General features: G+C 40.6%; 1 protein-coding gene and 1 long non-coding RNA gene across 4 annotated transcripts; both read right to left on the bottom strand.

The window, feature by feature from the left end:
• Window positions 1-700: 700 nt before the first annotated feature.
• kpna5 (karyopherin alpha 5 (importin alpha 6)) lies at window positions 701-19,674 on the bottom strand. Of its 3 annotated transcripts, none has more exons than XM_084358093.1 (14): window positions 19,565-19,674; window positions 16,704-16,837; window positions 14,948-15,049; window positions 13,927-14,026; window positions 13,294-13,388; window positions 11,906-12,037; window positions 10,973-11,061; window positions 10,796-10,895; window positions 10,349-10,512; window positions 10,047-10,125; window positions 9,803-9,928; window positions 9,597-9,724; window positions 8,505-8,683; window positions 701-2,564 (listed from the first exon to the last, which is right to left on the bottom strand). In XM_084358093.1, exons 2-14 carry the CDS (start codon window positions 16,830-16,832, stop codon window positions 2,377-2,379), a joined length of 1,611 nt encoding a protein of 536 aa, XP_084214219.1. In that variant the 5' UTR covers window positions 16,833-16,837; window positions 19,565-19,674; the 3' UTR covers window positions 701-2,376. The 3 variants fall into 3 exon arrangements, with proteins under 3 accessions (XP_084214219.1, XP_084214221.1, XP_084214220.1); XM_084358095.1 differs by lacking the exon at window positions 19,565-19,674 and adding an exon at window positions 19,526-19,548; XM_084358094.1 differs by lacking the exon at window positions 19,565-19,674 and adding an exon at window positions 18,773-18,842.
• Window positions 19,675-20,579: 905 nt separating this feature from the next.
• LOC311259732 lies at window positions 20,580-21,440 on the bottom strand. The gene is made up of 2 exons (XR_014622939.1): window positions 21,296-21,440; window positions 20,580-20,715 (listed from the first exon to the last, which is right to left on the bottom strand). It is a non-coding gene; the product is annotated as an uncharacterized lncRNA (long non-coding RNA).

Here is a 21,440-nt window from a genome sequence, read left to right as displayed (position 1 = left end):
TTTGGGATAATGTAAGAACACAACTTAACATATAGGACAAAGGTTGAGTTGTTTTAAGACATTTTAATGCAGAATTAATACACATTATAGTTTGAAGCGGTTCCTGTTTGATTTCTTGCCACAGGAAATCCCAGCGTGTGTGGAGACGACCTGGACTCCCGTTACATTAACCAGCCTGAATAAATGTGACAGTTACTTTGTGTCATCATTAGGATTGGGTTTAATAAACAGAAAAACCTGATAATTTCATTGCATAACTATTTCCTATTATCCTATTAACTAAATGCTCAAAGAACAGTTTTTTGTGGTTTGACTAAATCTCCCTTCAGAGCAGATTTATTACTCAAACCTTTCGGGATACTAAACTAACCTGAACGTTTCCGTTAAAGTTGAGTGAGTGAGCTGGAGTTAAACGTTTAATATTTTCATCTTGCATTCTTAAATGTTTAACAAGTCTATCAATTTATAAATTGTTGATGTGTTTTAGTAAAACAACAACAACAACAACATGTATCTGGAAAAACAAGCGGTTTAACAAAAAGATAAACAAGCAGCTAGATTGTACTTCAGCATCATTTTTATGTATTTTACGTTACCCCGACAACCGTGAAGCATTTTCAATCATTTCAATTCAACTGTCATGTGACTCAGTCTGAGAACTTTACTTAACAGAAGACTAAAATGCAGTCATTCAACTGTGTATGTTTGTATCCAACACATTCATTTATTAATTCTTGTTACGCAATGTAAGTGTGTCCACACATCACTGTCAGACCTGTGCTCCAGGCCACAAGAACACAGAAAATCAACAACCAAAATTGAATAGAATCATACAAACCAGAAATTTTAGAAAACTATACATGATTTAATGTGCTTAATGTAATTTCTGCATTACAAGTATTTTCCATTTCATGTAAATATGGATTGATTTCATGTTCGGTTCTCCACCAGTTAATCTACTCAAATATACATGTATTGGTCAACATCAAATCATGGTTCAGGGTTAGAGTCAAAAGTAGGAAAACAAATCACTGTGCTTCCATCACAGACCTCAACCACAAAATCAACACATGAAAAATACAAATCAAGGCGTAGGAGACGAAACCTGAGAGGAGACAAAGCTCCTCAAAATAAATCCTAACGGTCAGAAAGGAGAAGTTGTGAGGGACCGAAAATACTACAACTGCATATCAGTCCAAAAACATGGTTGCATATCACACCTTCCCACAGCCAATTAAATACTTTCTTTACACTTTCTTACATGTATATATAATATACAATCCCCCTAGTCAGTCAACTAATCCCATCACATCAAGGAAATGATTGCAGGCAGAAAAAATAACTTACGATATATTTTGTTGCTAGTTTAGAGAAACCTAGAAAAGAAGAAAAAATCTCATTACTAGCAGGATTCTTTGCACACACTGCATCATGTAACATAGACAGTCACTGTCTTGCCCTGATACTGCTTTCCAAAATATTGAACATTTAAAATAAGCAGCAAAAACACTAGTGAATAACCAATACTGTGACAGAATTCAAACCAACTTGGGCAAGTCGGCCGGTGACACGATCCAGGAAGCACTCAGTTTGAGAAGAGAAAGAGGAGCTCCTCCAAAGAGATCACAAACCAAATAAATAAAAGAGCCAGAGTCTCCAGGTGCTCATCAAGTCCTCTGGACAGGAGATGAAGAAAAGCCCAGAGAGTGTGCAGCTGCTTCAGACTTTAAGTATGGCAACACCAGGACGTACATCAGTACAGTATTTACATCCTCTCCTGCCTGCACACCTCACAGTTCAGCTACTGCAGCCCACGTCTGAACAACAACCACTTTATTCAATATAGAAGAATAAAGAAATTCATTTAGACTTTCCTTTCCTTCGGGTTCTCTCTGAAGACTGAAGAGGTAGTTTCATATTGAAAGCAGAGTACGGATGCTGACTTGATGACACCAGTTTCTACTAGTGAGACAAATATCATCAACATCTTTTAGAATGATAAAAATAATCTCACTGGAAGTCGAAGGAACATCATACTGCGTCACTAAAGAAAAAAATAAAAGAGGTCTTTCTTTAACATAAACTGACTGTCCGTGGCCTCGACATCCAATCAGTTGGATGGAAATCCCCTCGTTTAGGCTCCAACAGCATCAATGGGCCAAATGTGCTCCAACTTTTCATCCATATTCACAAATCTCTCCCCGTCTCTCCAGGGTCGGTGTTGCTGTGAGGACAAAGTACAGGTGGAGGTTTGGGGCGGAGTTGATGGAGCTGGCCCAGCAGACATGAAATGAGAGTTTGCAGGCGAGCAGGCCGCTGTCTCTGGCAGAGGTTCAGAGACCAGGAAGAAGACGGGCTGTGGATGTAAGGCGGGGGTTAAAGCTGGAACCCCTCCATGGGTCCTTCATGTTGCTGGAAGACGAACTGGCCTTGACTCTGGTCCACCTGTGGAGCCAGACTGGCATCCTCCTCTTCAACGCCAAAGTAGTGTTCGATCAGGTCGAAGGCCTTCTGGTAGATCTCCTGGTTCTCATGGCTCTGCAGGAACTCAATCTTGTCCAAGCCTGAAAGGTGAAACACATGCACACAGCTCATTCTCTTTCTAACTATACGTTATAAACTAAACTGCAGAGTGACCCTGTGGTCACACGCAACACAACACAGCTGTTGCAACTCTACACCAGCAGTGTAGTGATCCGCTGTAGTGTAAAAATACACCAGTCTTCTGTTTATAGTTGTTACACCAGGTGTGCACTGCCCTTTAACAAAGACCAATGGCTCCTTTTTAAAAAAAATATTTTTTATTAAATTTTATTTTACCCTGCTGTTAACGTTACACAGAAGCTGCTCCTGCTCCTCGATCGTCGTCAGGATGAGCGTCTGCTGCTGATGTATGTAGACAAGCTCTGTGGTACACTGACTATTGTCAGGCATGCAAACAGGTCAGGGCTGAAAAAGGTGAGAAGGATATTGGCGGGGGGGGGGGGGGGGTGTTCTTGCACAGTGTGTGCACATCCTCCCTTTTGAAGAACTCCACAGCTGTCTTCTCCCTGGACTGGAGGGTGTACTTGACCGTTTGAATGGCATTGAATGTTGAAATGTTCATGTTTCCACTTCTATGGTCAATGACCTCATTCATCGAGCTAAAAGAAGACTCGACTCTGGGCCCATGAAAGATGCTGTATACATTCTGTATCCAACGTCACCATTTTAGTCGACGAAAAGTCTTGGCATTTTAGTCTAGTTTTAGTCAAAGAAAATCCAAAGTATTTTAGTATAGCTTTAGTCAATAGTCTTTTTTTAGTCTTTGAAAGCAGATTGACAGTAATGTTAATCACAATTAATCTAGTCAAACCACTAGATTCATTTTAGTCTTTTTCTCACTCATCTCACAAGATTTATGTCATTATTACCTGATGAAGTAGCTCCACATGTTGAATGATTAGGAATGCTACGTTGCTAGAGGAGCAGCTGCAAAGACACGTGTTGCTGCTTTCTGTCGGCCAGTGCCACACCGATGTGAACCAAAAACACTGCTGACCTGATGTCTGAAGTAAGATAGGTAATAGGTTGCCAAAGATCCCATCAAATCTTATTTTTTTAAGCAGGTAAATCGACCCAGATGAAGCTACGACATCTCAGGAATAATACGTTTTATCAGGCAGGAATACATTTATTGAAACACGGGTTAACACGTGAAATTACTCTGTAGCACGTTTCACCAGAGAAGCTGTTTGTAGGCCTACTTGCCGCACTTAGCACCGGTGTTGTGTGCTCCTCCCTCAGGCAGGCGCGCACACACACACACACACACACACACACACACACACACACACACACACACACACACACACACACACACACACACACACACACAGGCAGCAGCGCAGGAGGAGAAAAAAACTGACGCGCATCCAGTGAAGGCACTTTTTGGATTGTAATTTAAAAGTCTGTGACGAAAAAAGAGACACATTGTATTAAGTTTTTATTTGATTAAGTAGTTCTTTCGTCAACAAAAAATGCATGTTAATTTCGTCACAGTCAGTGTTAAAGGGCATTGATTTCGTCTCGTCTTGGTCTCGTTTTCGTCATGAAAAAAAAACATTGTTGACGAATATTTTTCGTCTCGTCTCGTCTGACGAAATTAACACGCGTGGTGAATCGATAAGACTCCTCCAGTCTTATCGATTCACCGTGCGAAAAGCTCCTTCTTCTTCTTCTTCTTCTTCTTCGTGTTTAACGGCGGTTGTCGTCCAGCCAAAGATACTACTGATTACTACTATCCAGCCGTTTTGCCACACACACACGCCTCTAGCGTTATGGCGGTGAATTGCAAGTCCTCTGCTCCACGCTCTCATGTATAGAAATCCATATCCGCTCCCGCTCCGCTCCTTGTTTTTATGTTGTTTTATGTTTATGTTGATGTAAATTATTGTATGAAATGTGAATTTTGGCACAAAACATGGTGTTTTTCATGAAGTCACCACCTGCCTGTCTGGCTGCAGCGCGCGAAAGACGAAGAGAGTAGAGACGACAGTCCGACGTAGAGGGAGAGAAAAGGGTGAAAGAAAGGTACCTAAGCAGGGCCGTAGCCACCATTGAGGACACCGAGGTCATGTCCTCGGTATTGTTTTCCTTAAGTTTTGTTTCATTAAAACCGAAAGTAAACACGGTCGCGACGTGACTGCAGGTCTGTTTTTAGAACGGCAATTAAATGAATCGGAGCAAAGATGCAACGTAGTGGTAAGAGGCTGCATCAATCCAAGTTATCATTTGTTGCAGCAAGAAAGGCAGAGGATGATCAGGCAAAGAGAAGGAAAGGTGAGAATTGTAATAAGCTAAGAGAATGAGAAAAATAGTGAACAAGCCTACAGATGCAACAGATAGCCAATAGAGATGCCAAACTGTAACCTACTGTAAATGAAAAGGATATGCAATGAATCAGAATATTTTCAGGCCATGTTCAGTCACAGTATGAATTATCCATCAATAATATTATTTGGATGTTTGGATGGATAAGTAATAATGTGACTAAACATGTCATTAAAATATTAGGTCAAATTATAGTAATCATGACTCAGTAGTATACTTAGACTTTTCATTTTAAAAATTCCACAGAGGATGAGACAGAAGAGAGAGACGAAGAGGTTGAAGGGACAGAGACAGGAGGAGAGGAGAGAGAAAGAGCAGGAGAAGGAACCAGTGAGATGCATGTGGAGTCTGCCGAATGTTGACCTCGGTATTTCAAAAATCCTGGCTACGGCCCTGTACCTAAGCTAGGTTATATTTGATACAGTTTTGTTCAAACCCATGAAAACGACCCTAATGTTATAGATGGATTAGGCTACAGAAAAAATCCTGAGTCGGGATAAATGTGTTATTGATTGGTTAATACAGGATATGCATTATTTCTATCATTATTTCAGAGAGATTCTTATTTTTATTTTAGTTTTGTACCATTGACACTTGTTAAAGAGAGATTACTTTAGGCCTAATAAAGCATGTCGAGTCTTTGGTCATACAGTAGAGAGAGATATTATTTTGTTGTAGATTAATTTTTAACTGTAAAACTTAATTTTCTATTGATAGAGGAAACCCGTTACGTTTCAGATACACGTTTTGAACAGCACGACATAACGTTAGCTTAGGTAATGCCCAGGTAATTTTCTGCAAGATCCTATTTTCAATTATTATTTTCAATTCATGTACCGGAAACCCTATAGTAAATAATGTATTTAGAAAAACATTCAGTTTGAAATAGTCATAATTTCACATTTCAAAATTCATGTTGTCGTCGTCACCCCGCCTCTTCCACCCGGGCAGACCTCCCCCACGGTTTAAAAAAATCCTGGAGGAAACCCTGCTGTAGCAGCTTGCAGCTGTAGAGGTTAACTTCCCCAGCTTACCCATATTATACACACAATACTCCACCAAACATGCGCTGCAACTACAAATCACAACTTCCGGTTTAAGCCCCACTCACTCTGGGGGCAGATCCAGATCCAGATCCAGATAATTTGGTTGGCTGAACAGATACAGAGTAGAATGTACTCACTACAGTATGCACTTTGTAAATGCTTATCAGGGAACTAAATTCACTAACAGGCCACTTCATTAAATATCCTACAGCTTGTTAGATAAAGTGGCAGACTGTAAAACCTTTGCACAGTTGTTTGGACCAAAAGCTCCGGCCAGTAACAGAGCACTTTATTTTGAGATGTGTGTGAGTGAGAAAAGGTTCTGTAACCTGGTGCCGTTCTGGAGTTAATGTATTTTAAGTCAGTGATTTATTATGAACATACCATAGAATGTCCCATTAAAGAAAAGTCACAAAATGTTTGTGTTGAAAACTATGATGTGCTGCCGATCATAGTAATTCAAAAGAAAGAAGATGGGCCAAATCCAAATGGACAGGTCAGACATAAAAATCAGAACTGGGAATGGGCTCAGAAATACAATCGCTGCACGTCTACTGTTTATAAATCAGTCTCTGTGTTAAGTGTCCCCCCCTCCCTCCCCCGCTACTTCTCTGATGTCTGACTTCCCTCTTGCTCATCCCCACATAATTTCAAATGTACATGGCCCAGGTTCAAAAATACCAGCTCCCTTTTAAAGAACACACAATTATTGGACATTTAGCTGTTTAGACAGTAAGATGAGCTTCATCTGTTAGTGGACTACTTCACTAGTACATGTCTCAACCTAAGGGCAACAAGAAATATATTAATTAGTGTGAATACTGACACAGAATTCACACTATTGTTCTTCTGGAATTTTTTTATTATTTTTCTTCCGTACGTTTTTTAGCTCGCTTCTCCTCCTACAAATTTTGAGCTACAGAAACCATTCAACTATCAAAACATTCAGCTCGTTAAGGACATGATGGCGTCTATTTTTCTTTTTTCTGTCTTTCATACATTTGGAAATATTCAGCTTTTTCTGCTAAATTTTTCCCATTCATCCTTATGGGGATTTTTTCAAATTTCATTCTGCTACTACTTCAGCGTACGTTCAGCTATAGAAACCGTTCAACTTTCAAAATGTTCCGCTTTTTAAGCTCTTTCAGCCTTGTACTTTTCAGCTTTTTAACTTTTCCAAATATTCAGCTTTTTCAAAAAAAAAAAATTTATATGAAAGCAAATGGAAAATCTTCAAATCCTCTTAAAACTCATCCACTTTCAACCTCTTCTTCCCCCTCATACTTTGAGCTAGAGACACCATTCCTTTAAACTATTCACAAGACCTTGAACTATTGAACTTGTATTTCAAAATTTTAAAAATTTTTATGGTTTTGAAATAATCACAGTTTTAGTTTGAAGGATTTTTTAGCTCCTCTTCTGGGTTTATAATGGGTGTTTATTGCGTGAGCTAGAGTGGGTGACATCATCGCTAGAGTGGAGAGCAGCTGCAAAAACTTTAGAAAAACTTATTTCAGCTTGATTTGGGTCCCACATCTTTTACTTCACACAGACAATATATACATAGAAATGTAGGAAATGTTGTTGGTTTTCAGATGATGGTCTTATTTCAGATGTAGGACTTAAACTTTTGGCTGTAGAAGCCCTCGAGCAACAAGCACTCCAGCAACTCCCCCATAAGCCGCAGTGTTAACTCTGAGCCTAAATTTCGGGAGTGGAGCAGACGGTACCGGTTTTGTCTCTCGCTCTTGTGCCCTCATTTTTCACTCTACAGAAATAAAAAAGACATCACATGGTTCAGCAATGTCTCCTGTCACTGACTGTATACATATTTTGGCCATAACCATTACACTTTTTTCTAGACTTGCAGGTGTTCGGGAGGTGTTTTCCCATTCATTCTTATAGGGACATTTTCAACTTTGGTTCTGCTACTGCTCCAGCATATGTGCAGCTACAGAAACTGTTTGGCTGTCAAACTGTTCAGCTTTTTAAGCTCTTTCAGCCTATTACTTTCAGCTTTTCACCCTTTTCAAATATTCAGCTTTCTGCCTTTTCAGGTTTTTCAAATATTCAGCTTTATGTTCAGCTATAGAAACCGTTCAACTATCAAAATGTTCAGCTTTTTAAGCTCTTTCAACCTTTTCAGCTTTTTCAAATATTCAGATTCATGTTCAGCTAGAGAAACAGTTCAGCTATTAAAATCTTCAGCTTTTTCAGACCATTCAGCCTGTTACTATTCAGCTTTTCTGCCTTTTCAGCTTTTGAAAAAATCAGCTTTTCCTGAAAATTCTCAATTCATTCTCATAGTTTAATGCATTTCCAGCAGTACATTCAGCAGATTTCCGAAATCACTTCAGCCATCAGCATTCACACTGTATTTTCGCAGGAAATGCAATTTTTCTAGTTCAGGCTGATCTTATTATAAAGCCTGAATGTAACTGTGCAGAATCTTTGGCTCACAGAACCAGCAACAACTATGTTAAGTCCTGTCACATCTGTCTGAGAAGTTAATGGAGGTATTGGTGTGAGAGGTGTGTTTTGTATAGTGTTAGCATGTTAACAGTGTGCTGTGTTGCAGAGGTGTACCGTAAGCTTCTTCAATGAGAGCACAGTACGGGTTGATCCCCGTCCCGTTCTGTTTGGCCTCCTGTTCTCCCAGCCTAAGGATGTTTTCCAGACCATTCAGAGACACCTGCACGATCTTTGAGTCCATCACGGTCAGAAGGTCACACATGGGTTTGATGGCATTCAGAGACACCAGATATCTGCTCACACGGGGAAAGGTAAATCATAGCACGTCAATTTGTTTTAAATCAACTGTTTTTGAGCTTTTTAACTTTCAAACCTGACAGGATACAACCCGTTTAATTTCAAAACATTACAGACAGGCAGATCAAAAAATTACTCCTTTTCCACTGGTCAAAATTCCCATTTATACCCGCTAAGATCTAGCTTTTGTGTGCAATGGGAACGTGTGAACATAACACCCAGGTCAATGGACTCTGCAGCAGACAGGTTTTTATCACCTCGGCTCGGCTTTGATCTAAATGTAAGACCCGGGTGAACAGGCTCAATTTTGACGCGGGAAGTGATTACGCGTTATCAACATCCGGTGAGTAAGTAAGTAAGTAAAGAAGGAATTTGGGATGCGGTCTATTAATGACGATTAATTACTGGACACAGTGTTGGAGGCGGAGCCCCATTCATTTGTATGAAAGCTGCTCAGTGGTGTTTTGAAGCTGAAAAAGCTCGACTTCCAGGCTATAAAAATACCTGGGTCACCGACCAAGCTAACTTCCGGTTTAGTGCTCAGCTAACTTGAAGGGGGATAAAATAATTTAATCGTGCAGCTCTTCTAGACTTTCTGAATGTTATTGACGTGACGTCAGTGACATACAACGTAAGGCTTCAGATAAAAATCACAGACGGGCTGTCTTGCCTGCAGGAAGTGGGAATGGGGTCAAAAGGTGATTTTTAACGGGTTGAACCATGTTTAAAAAACCTGTGTAGACTTGCTCATTTTAGTGGAAAAGCGGTTAATGACTGGAGTTTCAGTGTCCACGTTGGTCTGGCTTCAGTTCCCCGGCTCATCCCTGTTCCCGGTAGTTCAACTTTTCTTTGTTCTCCTACATTATGGCTGTCACGGAGAACCAGAGCGTTCATGTCTGCTAAATGTACCTTATCTGTGCAGGAGTGCCCCCAGAGGTGGCGTTAGTGATGGCCCACGCTGCTTCCTTCCTTGTACGAAACTCTGCCTTCTGAAGGATCTCAATAAGTACGGGGAAGATGTTGGCATCAATCACATTCTGTCAAGAGAAGAAATATTGTCAGCAACACAGACACAGAACAGATGACACACTACACCCAGGTGCAGCAGCCTGTACCTGAATCTGTGCTCTGTTTCCTGCTGTGATGTTGGACACAGTCCAGCATGCCTCCTTCTTGATGGACTCCTTGGGACTGCTGAGGAGGTGGAGTAAACATGGTAGTGCTGAACAGTTCAAGATTACCTGGGATGACAACCATACAACCAGATATCAGATGACAAGATTCACATTTAATACGCATGAATCAATGAAGACACAATGTGAGGGAATCAGTCCCTACTGTGACCAAGTGAGCCCCTACCTGAGTCTGGATGTCATCTCCTGTTACGATGTTGCCCACCGCACGTAATGCAGGAGACACCACCTTATAGTCACTGTGCCTAAAAAACACAAAGAAACGATCACACATGATCGATCACAACTCAAACACAGCTTCCTTTTTTTCCTTTTCCGAAATGTTATTGAAACGGGACATGGTCATGTATTGTCACATGCATGTCAGCCTAACATTTTCAAAGTCCTCTTGGCCAGTTTTTCCTCTAATGAATCAGGAAGTGACATATAATGTATCTCTCCTATAATTTGGAGCAGCCAGTTACTTACATGAGCAGCTCCACTAGTCTGCGGCAGACCCCTGAGTCAATGACTGTCTGGATCTTTTCATTAGGGCCGTCAGACAGGTAGGACAGAGCCCAGCAAGCATCAGCCAAAACATCTGGATCACTGCTGAACAGAAGCCTGGACAGCACACTGAGACACGGAGACACCTGACGAACACCAGAGACAAGGACAGCAAAGACACAGGGACAGTTTATTATCAGAGCTGGATGAACACGCAGAAAGAAGGCGGACAGGTTCCAGCATTCAGAGTCTATTGATCACATACAATAATACAATGTACAGCCTGGTGCACCTGGTTCTCTGCATTAAACCCACACAAGCACGTGGGTGCATTTACGTGCAAATCCACACTGAAGAGCTCTGCTGCAGCCAGGATTCAACACTGTGACTGTGAGTCACCGTGCTGCTGCTTATGACGTGTACACTCACCTTGGCAAAATCTGGTGGTGGGTTTTTCCCTCTGCAGAGGTTGGACAGGGCCCAGACTGCATTGCGGGTTGTTGTGAGACGGTTCGACTTAGCAAGTAGCCTGGACAACACAACACAGCATTCAGTTGTTATCACACAATGTTTGACAGGTTCAGCAGAGAGAGGGAGGACACTTACTGTTGTAGAGACGGCAGGATGCCACAGTTCAGCACATAGTCTCTGCACTCAGCATTATCTCCTGCTATGTTCCCCAAAGCCCATACCGCCTGGAACATTACACAAACAAGTCATTACACACCAGCTGTATAAATACACTACATGTAGTAATTATTTATTTATTTATACACACACACACACACACACACACACACACACACACCAGCTGTATAAATACACTACATGTAGTATTTATTTATTTTGTGTGTGTGTGTCTGTATGTGTATATGTGTATATGTGTGTATATATATATATATATATATATATGTATATATGTATATATATATATATATATACACACACACACACAATACATACACACACACATATACCAGCTGTATAAATACACTACATGTAGTAATTATACATATATATACACACATATATATATATATACATACACACACACACACACACATATGTGTGTGTGTGTGTGTGTGTGTATATACATAGTGTGTGTGATTGTGAAATATCCTGCCTCTGTTGGGTATGTATCTTTGTCACAAGAGTATTGACTCTCCTTGATCTCAGTTTCTGCAAAATGTCCAAATGTCCAGTACGATTTATTAGTATTTATTTATATATTTATGCATGGCCTGGTCTGTGTCTGTCTGTCTGTCTGTCTGTCTGTGGATAGATTTTGTCAAGGTAAGATGCAGTCACAAAACAGGTGTTTTTTACAGGTGTGCCGCTGAGATCAAAATAAAGGTCGAGTTTGAAGACAGGTGTGTAATAATGCAGTCAACATGGGCCAAAATATCAACATGATGACTGTGTTGTAGCTGGTAATAGTAATCTTGCATTCTGAGGCCAGAACTTACTGAAATGGCACTGTTTTATGGTCTATAATGGTACTTGAGCCAATTTTTAATATCTCGTCTTGTAGGCGCTCACCTGTTCCTGGACATCCTCATACTCAGAGTTCAGCAGCTCAATGAAAATGGGAACAGCTCCCGTTTCAATCACCACCTTGGTGTGCAGAAAAGTTCCAGAAGCGATGTTGGTTAGAGCCCAGGCTGCCTCAAACTGTTGGAAATACACAAAAATGGCATTTCAGTTGATCCACCACCCACCAAGCTAAAAAGTTCATCTTTTCTCTGCAATCATTTACTTCATGATTAATTATAAAGAGATTAAGCAACACAGAGCATGTCAGGATCTGCTGAAGTGACAATTCAGAGAAATTCAAAAACATTATTTACTTAAGTGGTGCAAGTTATTCTAGATAGGAACATTTTAGATCAGAGGTCACTACAAGGCAGACAGCAGTCTGGGTCTAGACCCAGCCGTCGTCCTATCCAGACCCAAGCCTTGAGTTTCTATTTCCAGCCTTTACGACACTGGTTTAGTGGCAGGGCAACGGCAACTGCCCGTTACACAAAATGAGTGTGTAAACGCAGGTTTTTAAAACGTCATCCGGCTAAAATAGGTGACTGACTCTACCAACATTGCCAGGAGCCATTCTGATTTGTTTTTTCTTGTGTGTCACGTTTGTCCTCGTGAACGCACCGGAACAACAGGGAAAACAAGAGAGCAGCCGATCCCATACCTCATCAGACTACATCCAGAAAACATTAAACTTGTCTTAATAAGTCTTCATCAATAATATTCTGAATGAAACACCATCTGTGATCTTGCTTTTTTCTCATCTCTGTTGAGAGATGCACGTGTGCAGACAGCTGACACAGCTCTGAACTTCAGTCTCTTTCAAACTCAGCACCGACTGAACGATGTTCAAGAGCCGCTTGAAAAGAGATGGATGGAAAGATATTAACGAACCAGCAGCCTCAACTTCAACACACATCACAGCACCGCGCCTCATGGGAGAGTAAATGAGCGTTTACCCGTGAATTGTATTGACGTCAGACCTGTCAGGAGCTGGAGGCGATAAATATCCGTGACTGTCAGAGTCAGCTGACCCAGGAGTAAGGGCCCATTGAACACATTCACATTGAAGACCAAAGCCACATGTTGGCGGGTATAAATAAAAAACCTTCTATGAAATAAAAACACTGAATGTAATATTACAGCCAGTAATAAGCACGATAAAAAATAAGATCTTTTCAAAATGTTATAAATGATGGAGTAATATAACATCTTTTTTCAGGTGTCTGCAATAAATATCTACAATTTTACATCAAAAAGGTTTTAAGGAAATTAAAATAATCCTTCTTATGAAAATCTGAAGTCAACCCTGCGTTTCACAGGATCTGTGCGACTCCACCATTTGTCCAGGACCAGATAACTTGTAGATGTGACAGACACTAGTAGATATCTCTCACCTGCAGTGTGCAGTTTTCACTTCGCTTCAGGAACTCCACAAAACGATTCACAACACCAGGAGTGGAAATAACCTCATCTATGGGCGGGTTCGGCTCTGTGCAGAAGAACAGAGCAGAACTCATCTCTCATTGAATGTAACCTGGTTCAAAGCATGACAGAGCTTTAAAGGTTCTGATCAACTAATAAGCACACTGACATCAGGAGCCAGTTTACCTTCGTGTTCATTAGATAGTGTAATAAAACTAACTTGAAACTGACTCAAACTGTTACAGTAAAGTGATTCCACCTGCTCATCCAGGTGAACGTTCCTCAACAGTGTCCAATCAAATGCACCCAAACTGTGTGTGTTCCTCAAATCAAGCAATCCTGTTTTTTTTTGTTTTTCATGACTTTAATGAACAGTTCAATCTTGAGTGGTGTTTTTATAGAAATCATTTGTCTAGCGGTCTACAGATGTGACATAGTACAAGTTTCAGAAGTAGGCACTCTTTTGGTTAAATTGCTATCGGGTCATTTCATGCCAACTTTTATGCATTTTCTTGGATATAAATCATAAAAAGAGAGAAACTAATTCTTAATTTCTGATCCAATAACTCATGTTGATATTTGAATTCCCAGGATGCAACACAAACCTTTGGAGAGTAATTTCCTAAACTTCTGTGTAGCAATGAGCTGCTGGTCTGGGTCTTCAGAGAAGATCATCTGAATCATGTCTGGGGTTATGACCCCATCCTGCACAAATGTCAACATTAGAAAAAACATGTAAAAAATTAAAATAATCATGTTCAGATCCTAGCCAGTCATATTCATAGAAAACATGTGACCTTAAACAGATATGTGAGCAGTACCAGAGGGGTGTACTACGAAGTGAGATAAGTGTATCCGGGAGGTGTTTTGAGTCTAAAGACAGAGTTTTGTGTCATGAACGAGGATCCCTTTTGCTGCTGTTGATGTTGCAGTAGTCAAGTTAGAAATAAGGGGTTTGTACTGAGAGTGCACCGAGTGGTAAAATAACCTTAATATATTAACTTTACACAATTAGTTATTTTCTGGGGGCATTCCTCCCTTATTTGTAGCAATAGTGTTGCTTTTTGACGCACCAAACGCACTCCTTTTAATGGGAGCGCACACAGTCTGAAGAAGAAAGTCTCGGTTAACAAAGCAGGTTGATAACCACCGTCGTGGTGCTCGTTATCTCTGACTGGGGTTTTAGGTTTGGTTGAGCCAACTCACACAAAGAGAGTCTGGGCTGTGTCGAACTCACTTCATAGTACAGAGCTCTGGCCAGATAAGTACATCGAAAGTGACAGTTCATCCTCTTACCTGTAGGTTGATATCAATGAAATCAAACAATGAAATGGCTTTGACATTGCTTGCAGTCAAAAAAAAAAAAAAAAAAGATTTCTGAAAAGAAACATTGCTGTTGAGTTTTTCAGAAGTGTTTTCTGATGCTTTGAGCACCACAAGACGAGTCCCATCTCGTTCCATTATTTTTTATCTCTACAGCAGATCTCTCTAGAAAATTGGCAAACTATACTAAAACAATCTAGATGGATAAATAGCACTAGAGGTAAGAGGAAAATGTTTTAATGTTTTGATTCTGGGATGAAATGTCCCTTTAATGAATGCACAAAAGAGTAAACCAACACTTACACCTGCAACAGGTACTGTGGAGCTGATGTCTGGATCCTGGATTGGACATTCCAGCATTGATTCATCGCTTGAAGGTACGCACACATTTCTCCTCTTGAACAGCTGTGGGCACAGAGGTCACGTGATTTACCTGCTCTTTATATTTTTAACACTGAACTGATTATGGAAGCAAACATACCAGCACATGTGACAAAAACACAGGTTTTACAGTAACTGAGAGCAATTAATGCCTCAAACAATAAAAACATGATGTCAAGCATTTTAAGAATTTTTCACTGACTCCAGACACTTGGTTAAATATACAGGTGGTTTCATTTAAACAGCAGACAGTCAAATCCACTGATGTAGCTCTCCAAAAGACTTGAAACAGCAGATACTTAAGATTTACTCCTAATATAGAGTGAAGAGACAGTCCTAACGTTTTTTTAATGGTTCTTCGGTTAAGTGCCTCAAATAAGGTCTGTGGTAATACACAAGTTGAAGAAGTGTCCATTTCTTTTTTTTTTACTTAAAATACTGTACCGTCAGTAAATACCCCACGTTTGAATTACAATGCCCTTACATGTGTTAAAAACGAAGGTTGCTAACAAGTGTTAGTCCGTCTTTACAGGCCCACTTTAGTTACTAACTATTCTAACTCTGACTTTACAATTTGTACATTGATCAGTTTATAGAAAACCTGTATAGTAATTGTGCAGTAAGACGCTTAGTGGTGGTGACGTTTAAGTCATGAGACCGTGATGTCGTCTGTTTGTAGCCTAACATTAGCTTTTTACTGCTACACATTTAATTTACGCTTCAAACATCACAAAGTGGAGTTCATCTGTGAAGATTATCTGGATGAACAGAACCTGGAAGGATCGTAAACTTGTGTTTGACACACAGATTATTTTCTGTCATAATCCAGAATGTAGTTCAATAATCCCACAGAGGAACCAGAGCCACGCTAACGTCAGGGTTAGCTACAGTCTTACAAGTCTTCCTTATACCACTCTATTGCAGGAACCCAAATGCCCCAACTCTGAAATATCCCACTGTTGATGTCGTGAGACACTCGTGTAAATGGCGTCAAGTTTCTAAACACCAACAGTAAACTGAGGGGAAAATAGAAAGCTGAAGTCACGCCCCTCCTGGTTTGGAAAAAGTCTGTATGGTAGCGAACGGAGTGAGAGAAACAAACGTTTGATCCTGTGTGAGTTGTGTCATGAATCTCACATATTACGCTCTTTTTTAAAAGATAATTTCCAAGTCAATAAAGTGTCAGTTTGTTGTAATTAAAGTAAAATGTCATGTAGTTTTGTGTTAAATAGCTCAGTGAACTATATCGTCTCAGTCAACACACATCACCAACATGGAGCCAACTGGGTTCAGAAAAGGCCGTAAAAAAGATGAACATCACAATAAATCTGCTCATATTGACAACTACAATTCTGTGAAAGGAGAGTTGGTTCTTGTTCAGTTCTGTGAGCTGCTGATATACAGGAGCAGCTCTACAATGTTTAAGTTAGGACACAAAGTCACTAATGACACTGTTGGCTGTGTCGTCTTTATAATGACGTATTTTCACAGTTAGTTTGACAAACATCATCTGTGTGATTCATGGCACAATTGAAACGGGGGGGACTTCAGCTCTCTATATGGGTGTTTTATGGATTCAGTAACAAAAGCAGAAATTTTATCTGACATGGTAACCACTGTTTTATCTTTATTAATTTCATTTAATATAAAAGGATTTTAATCTAGAGAAAGTGTTTACCTGCTCCTCTCTCTTCTGTTTGCGGAGCTGAATTCCTTCCTCCTCTCTCCTTCGACGCATCTCCTGAGGATTCAACGCTTTGTTCTTATAGCTCTTCATCCTGTAGTTGTCTTTCCCCGGACTCGCCATTGTGTCTGAAAAGTCCAAGTGAAGGACGAGCAGTTCAGATCAAGATGCATTCACTCACCAAGTGCAAACATCATTAACTGTTGAGGACCTGTAACTATGACCCAGCACAGCTCTGTTTACTACTGCACCAACAATAAAGTGTACAACAAACACACAGAGAACAGTGAACAGGGCACACACCGGGCTGCATTCAGGTATGTGGCAATTATTGAAAATAGTCTCAACAGGGATATAAATGTTGGGACTTGTAAGTGCAGATCATTTGATTTTTATCATCAAATTATTATTATTATATTTGTTTGTCAGGAACCAATTACGACAATCTCAGACAGGAGAATCTCATCTGCAGTCTTTGAGTAGGTCATCACAATCACCACAAAATATACTGAAAACAAATAGAAACTACGAAACCAACTGTGATGTACAACGAGTCCCACAGTCACATATCATCACACCTAACGACATTACATGCAGCCATTAAAAGCCCTATTCTCTACAGCACGGCTAAACAGGGTCTGTCAAACATTAGCCAATCACTGTACCCAGTCTACAGGACAATCAGATCTGCAGAGAGGCAAAGATGGCGACTTATGACAACTGACTTGTAGGTGAACAGCACATTTGTGTGTCAAATCATACACAGACTGGGATGGTAGATAATAAGAGCTATTGGACTGTGACAGTACGACACCATCAGTGTTTTTACTACACGATGTGCAAACTAATGCAGTAGAACCGAGATCGAAAAGTGGCCAAAGGTATGTCGATTACTGCTCAGCGGCTCATACCGATCCCTAGAGTCTTATACCGTTCCTCAGAGTGGTGGCAAAAGGTATGTCGATTGCTGCTCAGCGGCTTATACCACCTGCTCAGCGGCATATACCGATCCCTAGACTCTTATACTGTTCCTCGGAGTGGTATGCCGCTGTTGTGCTGCTGATATTCCACCGACACATGACAGTATATGCCGCTAGAGACTGTTATGCTTCTGAAAGACTGCTGGATGGGTACCGCCCCCTGATGGATATGCAAATATAATGCCACTGTGCTGGTTTTACGACAAGTACTGCCATAAATGTATACATTTTCGTAGTCTTTTTTGACAATGCTAACTTAACACATTGCCGTAAATAAAGGAACGTAGGCTATGTGTTTCTTTTGGATGTTATGTTGGTGGGATGTAGGCATATAGACAGTAATTACACGTGGGATTCTTGCGATATGATAGCAAAGTAATATGTCTAAATTTGTGCCTATAAAGTACTTCAAGCTAATGAAAGAGATAGCCTTAGCTAACATGGCTACTGTTAGCCCCCTGGCTACTGTTAGCCCAGCCACCGTAGCCAGTCTGACTAATCGATAGCAGAAACTTTGAGCCAACCAACTAAACAATATTTACTGACAGGTTTCCTTTATTAGGAGAACACAATAATACATTACTTGATATAAAATGTAGCCTACTTTGCCGAACATTAACCATTGTGGCATATTATGTATCATGTTTACTGTACATTGAGATATTTTCTAACTATTGTCAATCAATGTGTGTGTGTGTGTGTGTGTGTGTGTGTGTAAATATCATATATATATATATATACACACATATACACATATATATATATAACTATATATGTACATATATACCATCATGTGTCGATGGAATATCAGTGGCATACCACTCCGAGGAACGGTTTAAGAGTCTAGGGATCAGTATAAGCCGCTGAGCAGCAATCAATATACCTTTAGCCACCACTCCGAGGAAGGGTATAAGAGTCTAGGGATCGGTATATGCTGCTGTGCAGGTGGTATAAGTCGCTGAGCAGCAATCGACATACCTTTAGCCACTTTTCGATCTCGGCGTCAACTATGTTCTTATTGATATTTTATTTCTAACAAAATCACATTACAATCAGAACAGAATAGAGCACAATAGGGTTTACCATCTAATTGAATGAATAACAGGACTGGGCTCAGGATGGATCCCTGTGGCACTCCTTTAGTCACGGGCCCATTTCTTGGACCAGTTAAAGCTGACTGACGATCATCAAGAAATACACAAGGAATTTAATCAATCTCACAGTAAGGAGTGTTTTATATTCTCTAAATCTGTAGCAATAAATCCACTAAAACAGAGCTAAGAGCAGATGTAATCCACTGCTCGGTTCTGTCCGCACTAACGTCATTATGGCGGGTTCTGGTTCTGACCACCAAAACAGCTTGAGACTGTCCGACAGATAATGAAGTCAATTCCTCTGTGCTGTGAGCAGTTGTTTGGGTTGTAGATGACGACAGACAGCTAAATGTGTGCTCTGAAACCTGTGTGGACTGTGTGGAGCAGCCTGACAGCAGCCGTCTCTGTGTTCACGGCTCATTTTAACCCGAGCTAATCCTCTCTGTCCTGGCTAACACTGAGCTCATCATCAACAACACATACACCAGGATCACAGCCCGCCCCCTCAGCTCACACGTTCAAACACAACCTCGGGCTTAACTCTCCAGACGAAGACTGAACGCACTCAGCTGACAGATAATCCACCAACAGCTCGAGTTTAAACAGAATCTCTGAATGTGTTGGAGCAATTCCTGCTCACTAGCTTCACGGCTAGCTCCGTGCTAACGCGGGGACATGTCGAGTATCTGAGCTGTATTCGTTTACAAAGACAACATCCTCCGTCCAAATGAAACATCCTCACATCACTGACTGTCCCCACCGAGGCTCAGCCGGGTCGTACCTCAAAATGCGCACGGCTGCAACCTTTGCTGCTCTCCCTCTCTTTCAGGCAAAATGGCGTCCTATAGAAACTTTCTCCCAGGCCGGAAACCCTTCACGTCAACATCTGACGTCACTTCCTTCAGCTGTGTCCTCCTCCTCCTTCTCCTCCTCCTCAACCGAGAAGGTAATGGCTGCAGCCTGCGGGAAGGCAGGTCCAGGCCCCCCGAGCACGGAGCATTAGCCCCAGTTAGCACAACAATAGAAGCTGGCTTTTCTCGCTTGTTGTGTCCTTCCGAGCTGGGTCTGCTCCCCGAGCTCTGTACCACCATACCGCTGTACACGCATACAGAGACCGGACAATAAAGGAGAGTGCTTGGAGAAAAGTCAGAGAGGATGTTGGACTACCTGCTAAGTTATGAAAATATGTGTCTCTTACTTGATTACAGCGGTCTGTTGTACTTTACTAATAGGTATTCCTCATGGTTTGCCCTCTCAAGGGCTGAGTGGAAGTTCTCTGTGTACATATATGCAGTACTACTAGTAAACAATACCTGTTACTGGACCTGTGTGTGCTTTTATTACCTCCATGACGTCCACTTGAAGATGAAAAGGAGTCATTGTAGGAATAGTGATATAGAGAGCAAGTAGAGAGGCAAATAATGATGTAGGCCTATGTATATTACAAAATGTAAATGCATTTGTCTTTTTTTGGCTGATCTAATTATAGATTTTCCATTTAGTTTTATAGATGACCAGGGGCGGTCCTAGACCATTTGGTGCCCTCGGTGAGCTTTACTGATAGCGCCCCATCCCCAGGAGAAAAGACCTCATGTCCATAGAATTGCACATTTATTTAAACAATGATAATCCAAACAATATAACAATATGTGCAAATGAATAAACCTGTTCAATAATAAATACACAAAAAATAAACATATTTTTAACAGTAGTTCAACATCTGAGAACAAAAAGTGCACACTAAAGAATCTAAACAAAAAATAGTGAATGCTGGAAGTGTAAAGAAAAGGCATTTATCATTTTCAAGACTTTATTCAAACAAGTTAGAGATAATGCAAAACAAGGAGTAAATACAGAACAGCAAATAAATAGGTGTTAGGCAGAGTTCAGCACTTGATGTGATTTCTCCAAACATAGTCCTTGATTTCTGGCCTGTAAAGCAACAGATGAGCAACATGATTAGATATTTTTATGGAACAGAGCTCGACTGTCCTCAGCATACTGTGAACATATACTTTCAATGGTCAATACTTTAGACATTCCTGGACAAAACTTTACAGATGTCCCAGTTTTTATAACATTAAGTACCAGCCCTTTCTTTTTCTTTTCTTTCTTTCTTTACATGTTTCTACTTACTGTGTTTATTGTTATGCACCAAAACACAAATTCAAATGCTGAAAAGCTACTTGGCAAAAAATGTGATTCTGATTATTGTGTGTCCAAGTTACATGCCTGGTCAATATACTGTACAAACACAAATAGTTGTAGGTGGTGTTTATCAGGAAAAATTATGATGTAGCAGGCCCACCACTAATCTTGATGTTTTGGCATTGCCACATCTAATGTTACCATAGCCAGCTGCTGCTAGCTAACCAGCACTGAGTTACAACATCAAAACACACTTTCAAAACGATGTCTGAATGCTAACAAAGCTAGCTTGACAGCTATCAGTGATAGCAATGGCTATGTTGGTTGTTTCCGTTTAATATGATAATATTAGGTGTTTACTTACAGATGAATGAGACATGAGGTAGTTACTTGTCGTTAGATGTTGTGATGAAAACGATGCACTGGTACTCTCCTCCTCACCGCTCGTGCCTTTATATATATATCTATGGTCACGCCAGCCGCCGATTGAAAAAGCCCCGTCAAGCCAG

This window comes from Pagrus pagrus (genome assembly GCF_965226575.1).
Source record: "Pagrus pagrus genome assembly, chromosome: 7".
Taxonomy (NCBI): domain Eukaryota; kingdom Metazoa; phylum Chordata; class Actinopteri; order Spariformes; family Sparidae; genus Pagrus; species Pagrus pagrus.
This window is presented reverse-complemented; position numbering and strand designations above follow the sequence as displayed.

Bases quoted from the DNA above. Each gene is read 5' to 3' on its own strand.
- kpna5 (XM_084358093.1), bottom strand. From the start codon at position 16,832: ATGGCGAGTCCGGGGAAAGACAACTACAGGATGAAGAGCTATAAGAAC. The intron at 12,038-13,293 runs GTGAGAGATATC...TATTTCCAACAG, and splicing joins GTGAAAACTGCACACTGCAG to TTTGAGGCAGCCTGGGCTCT. The intron at 9,725-9,802 runs GTACAGGCTGCT...TTCTCTTGACAG, and splicing joins GAAACAGAGCACAGATTCAG to AATGTGATTGATGCCAACAT.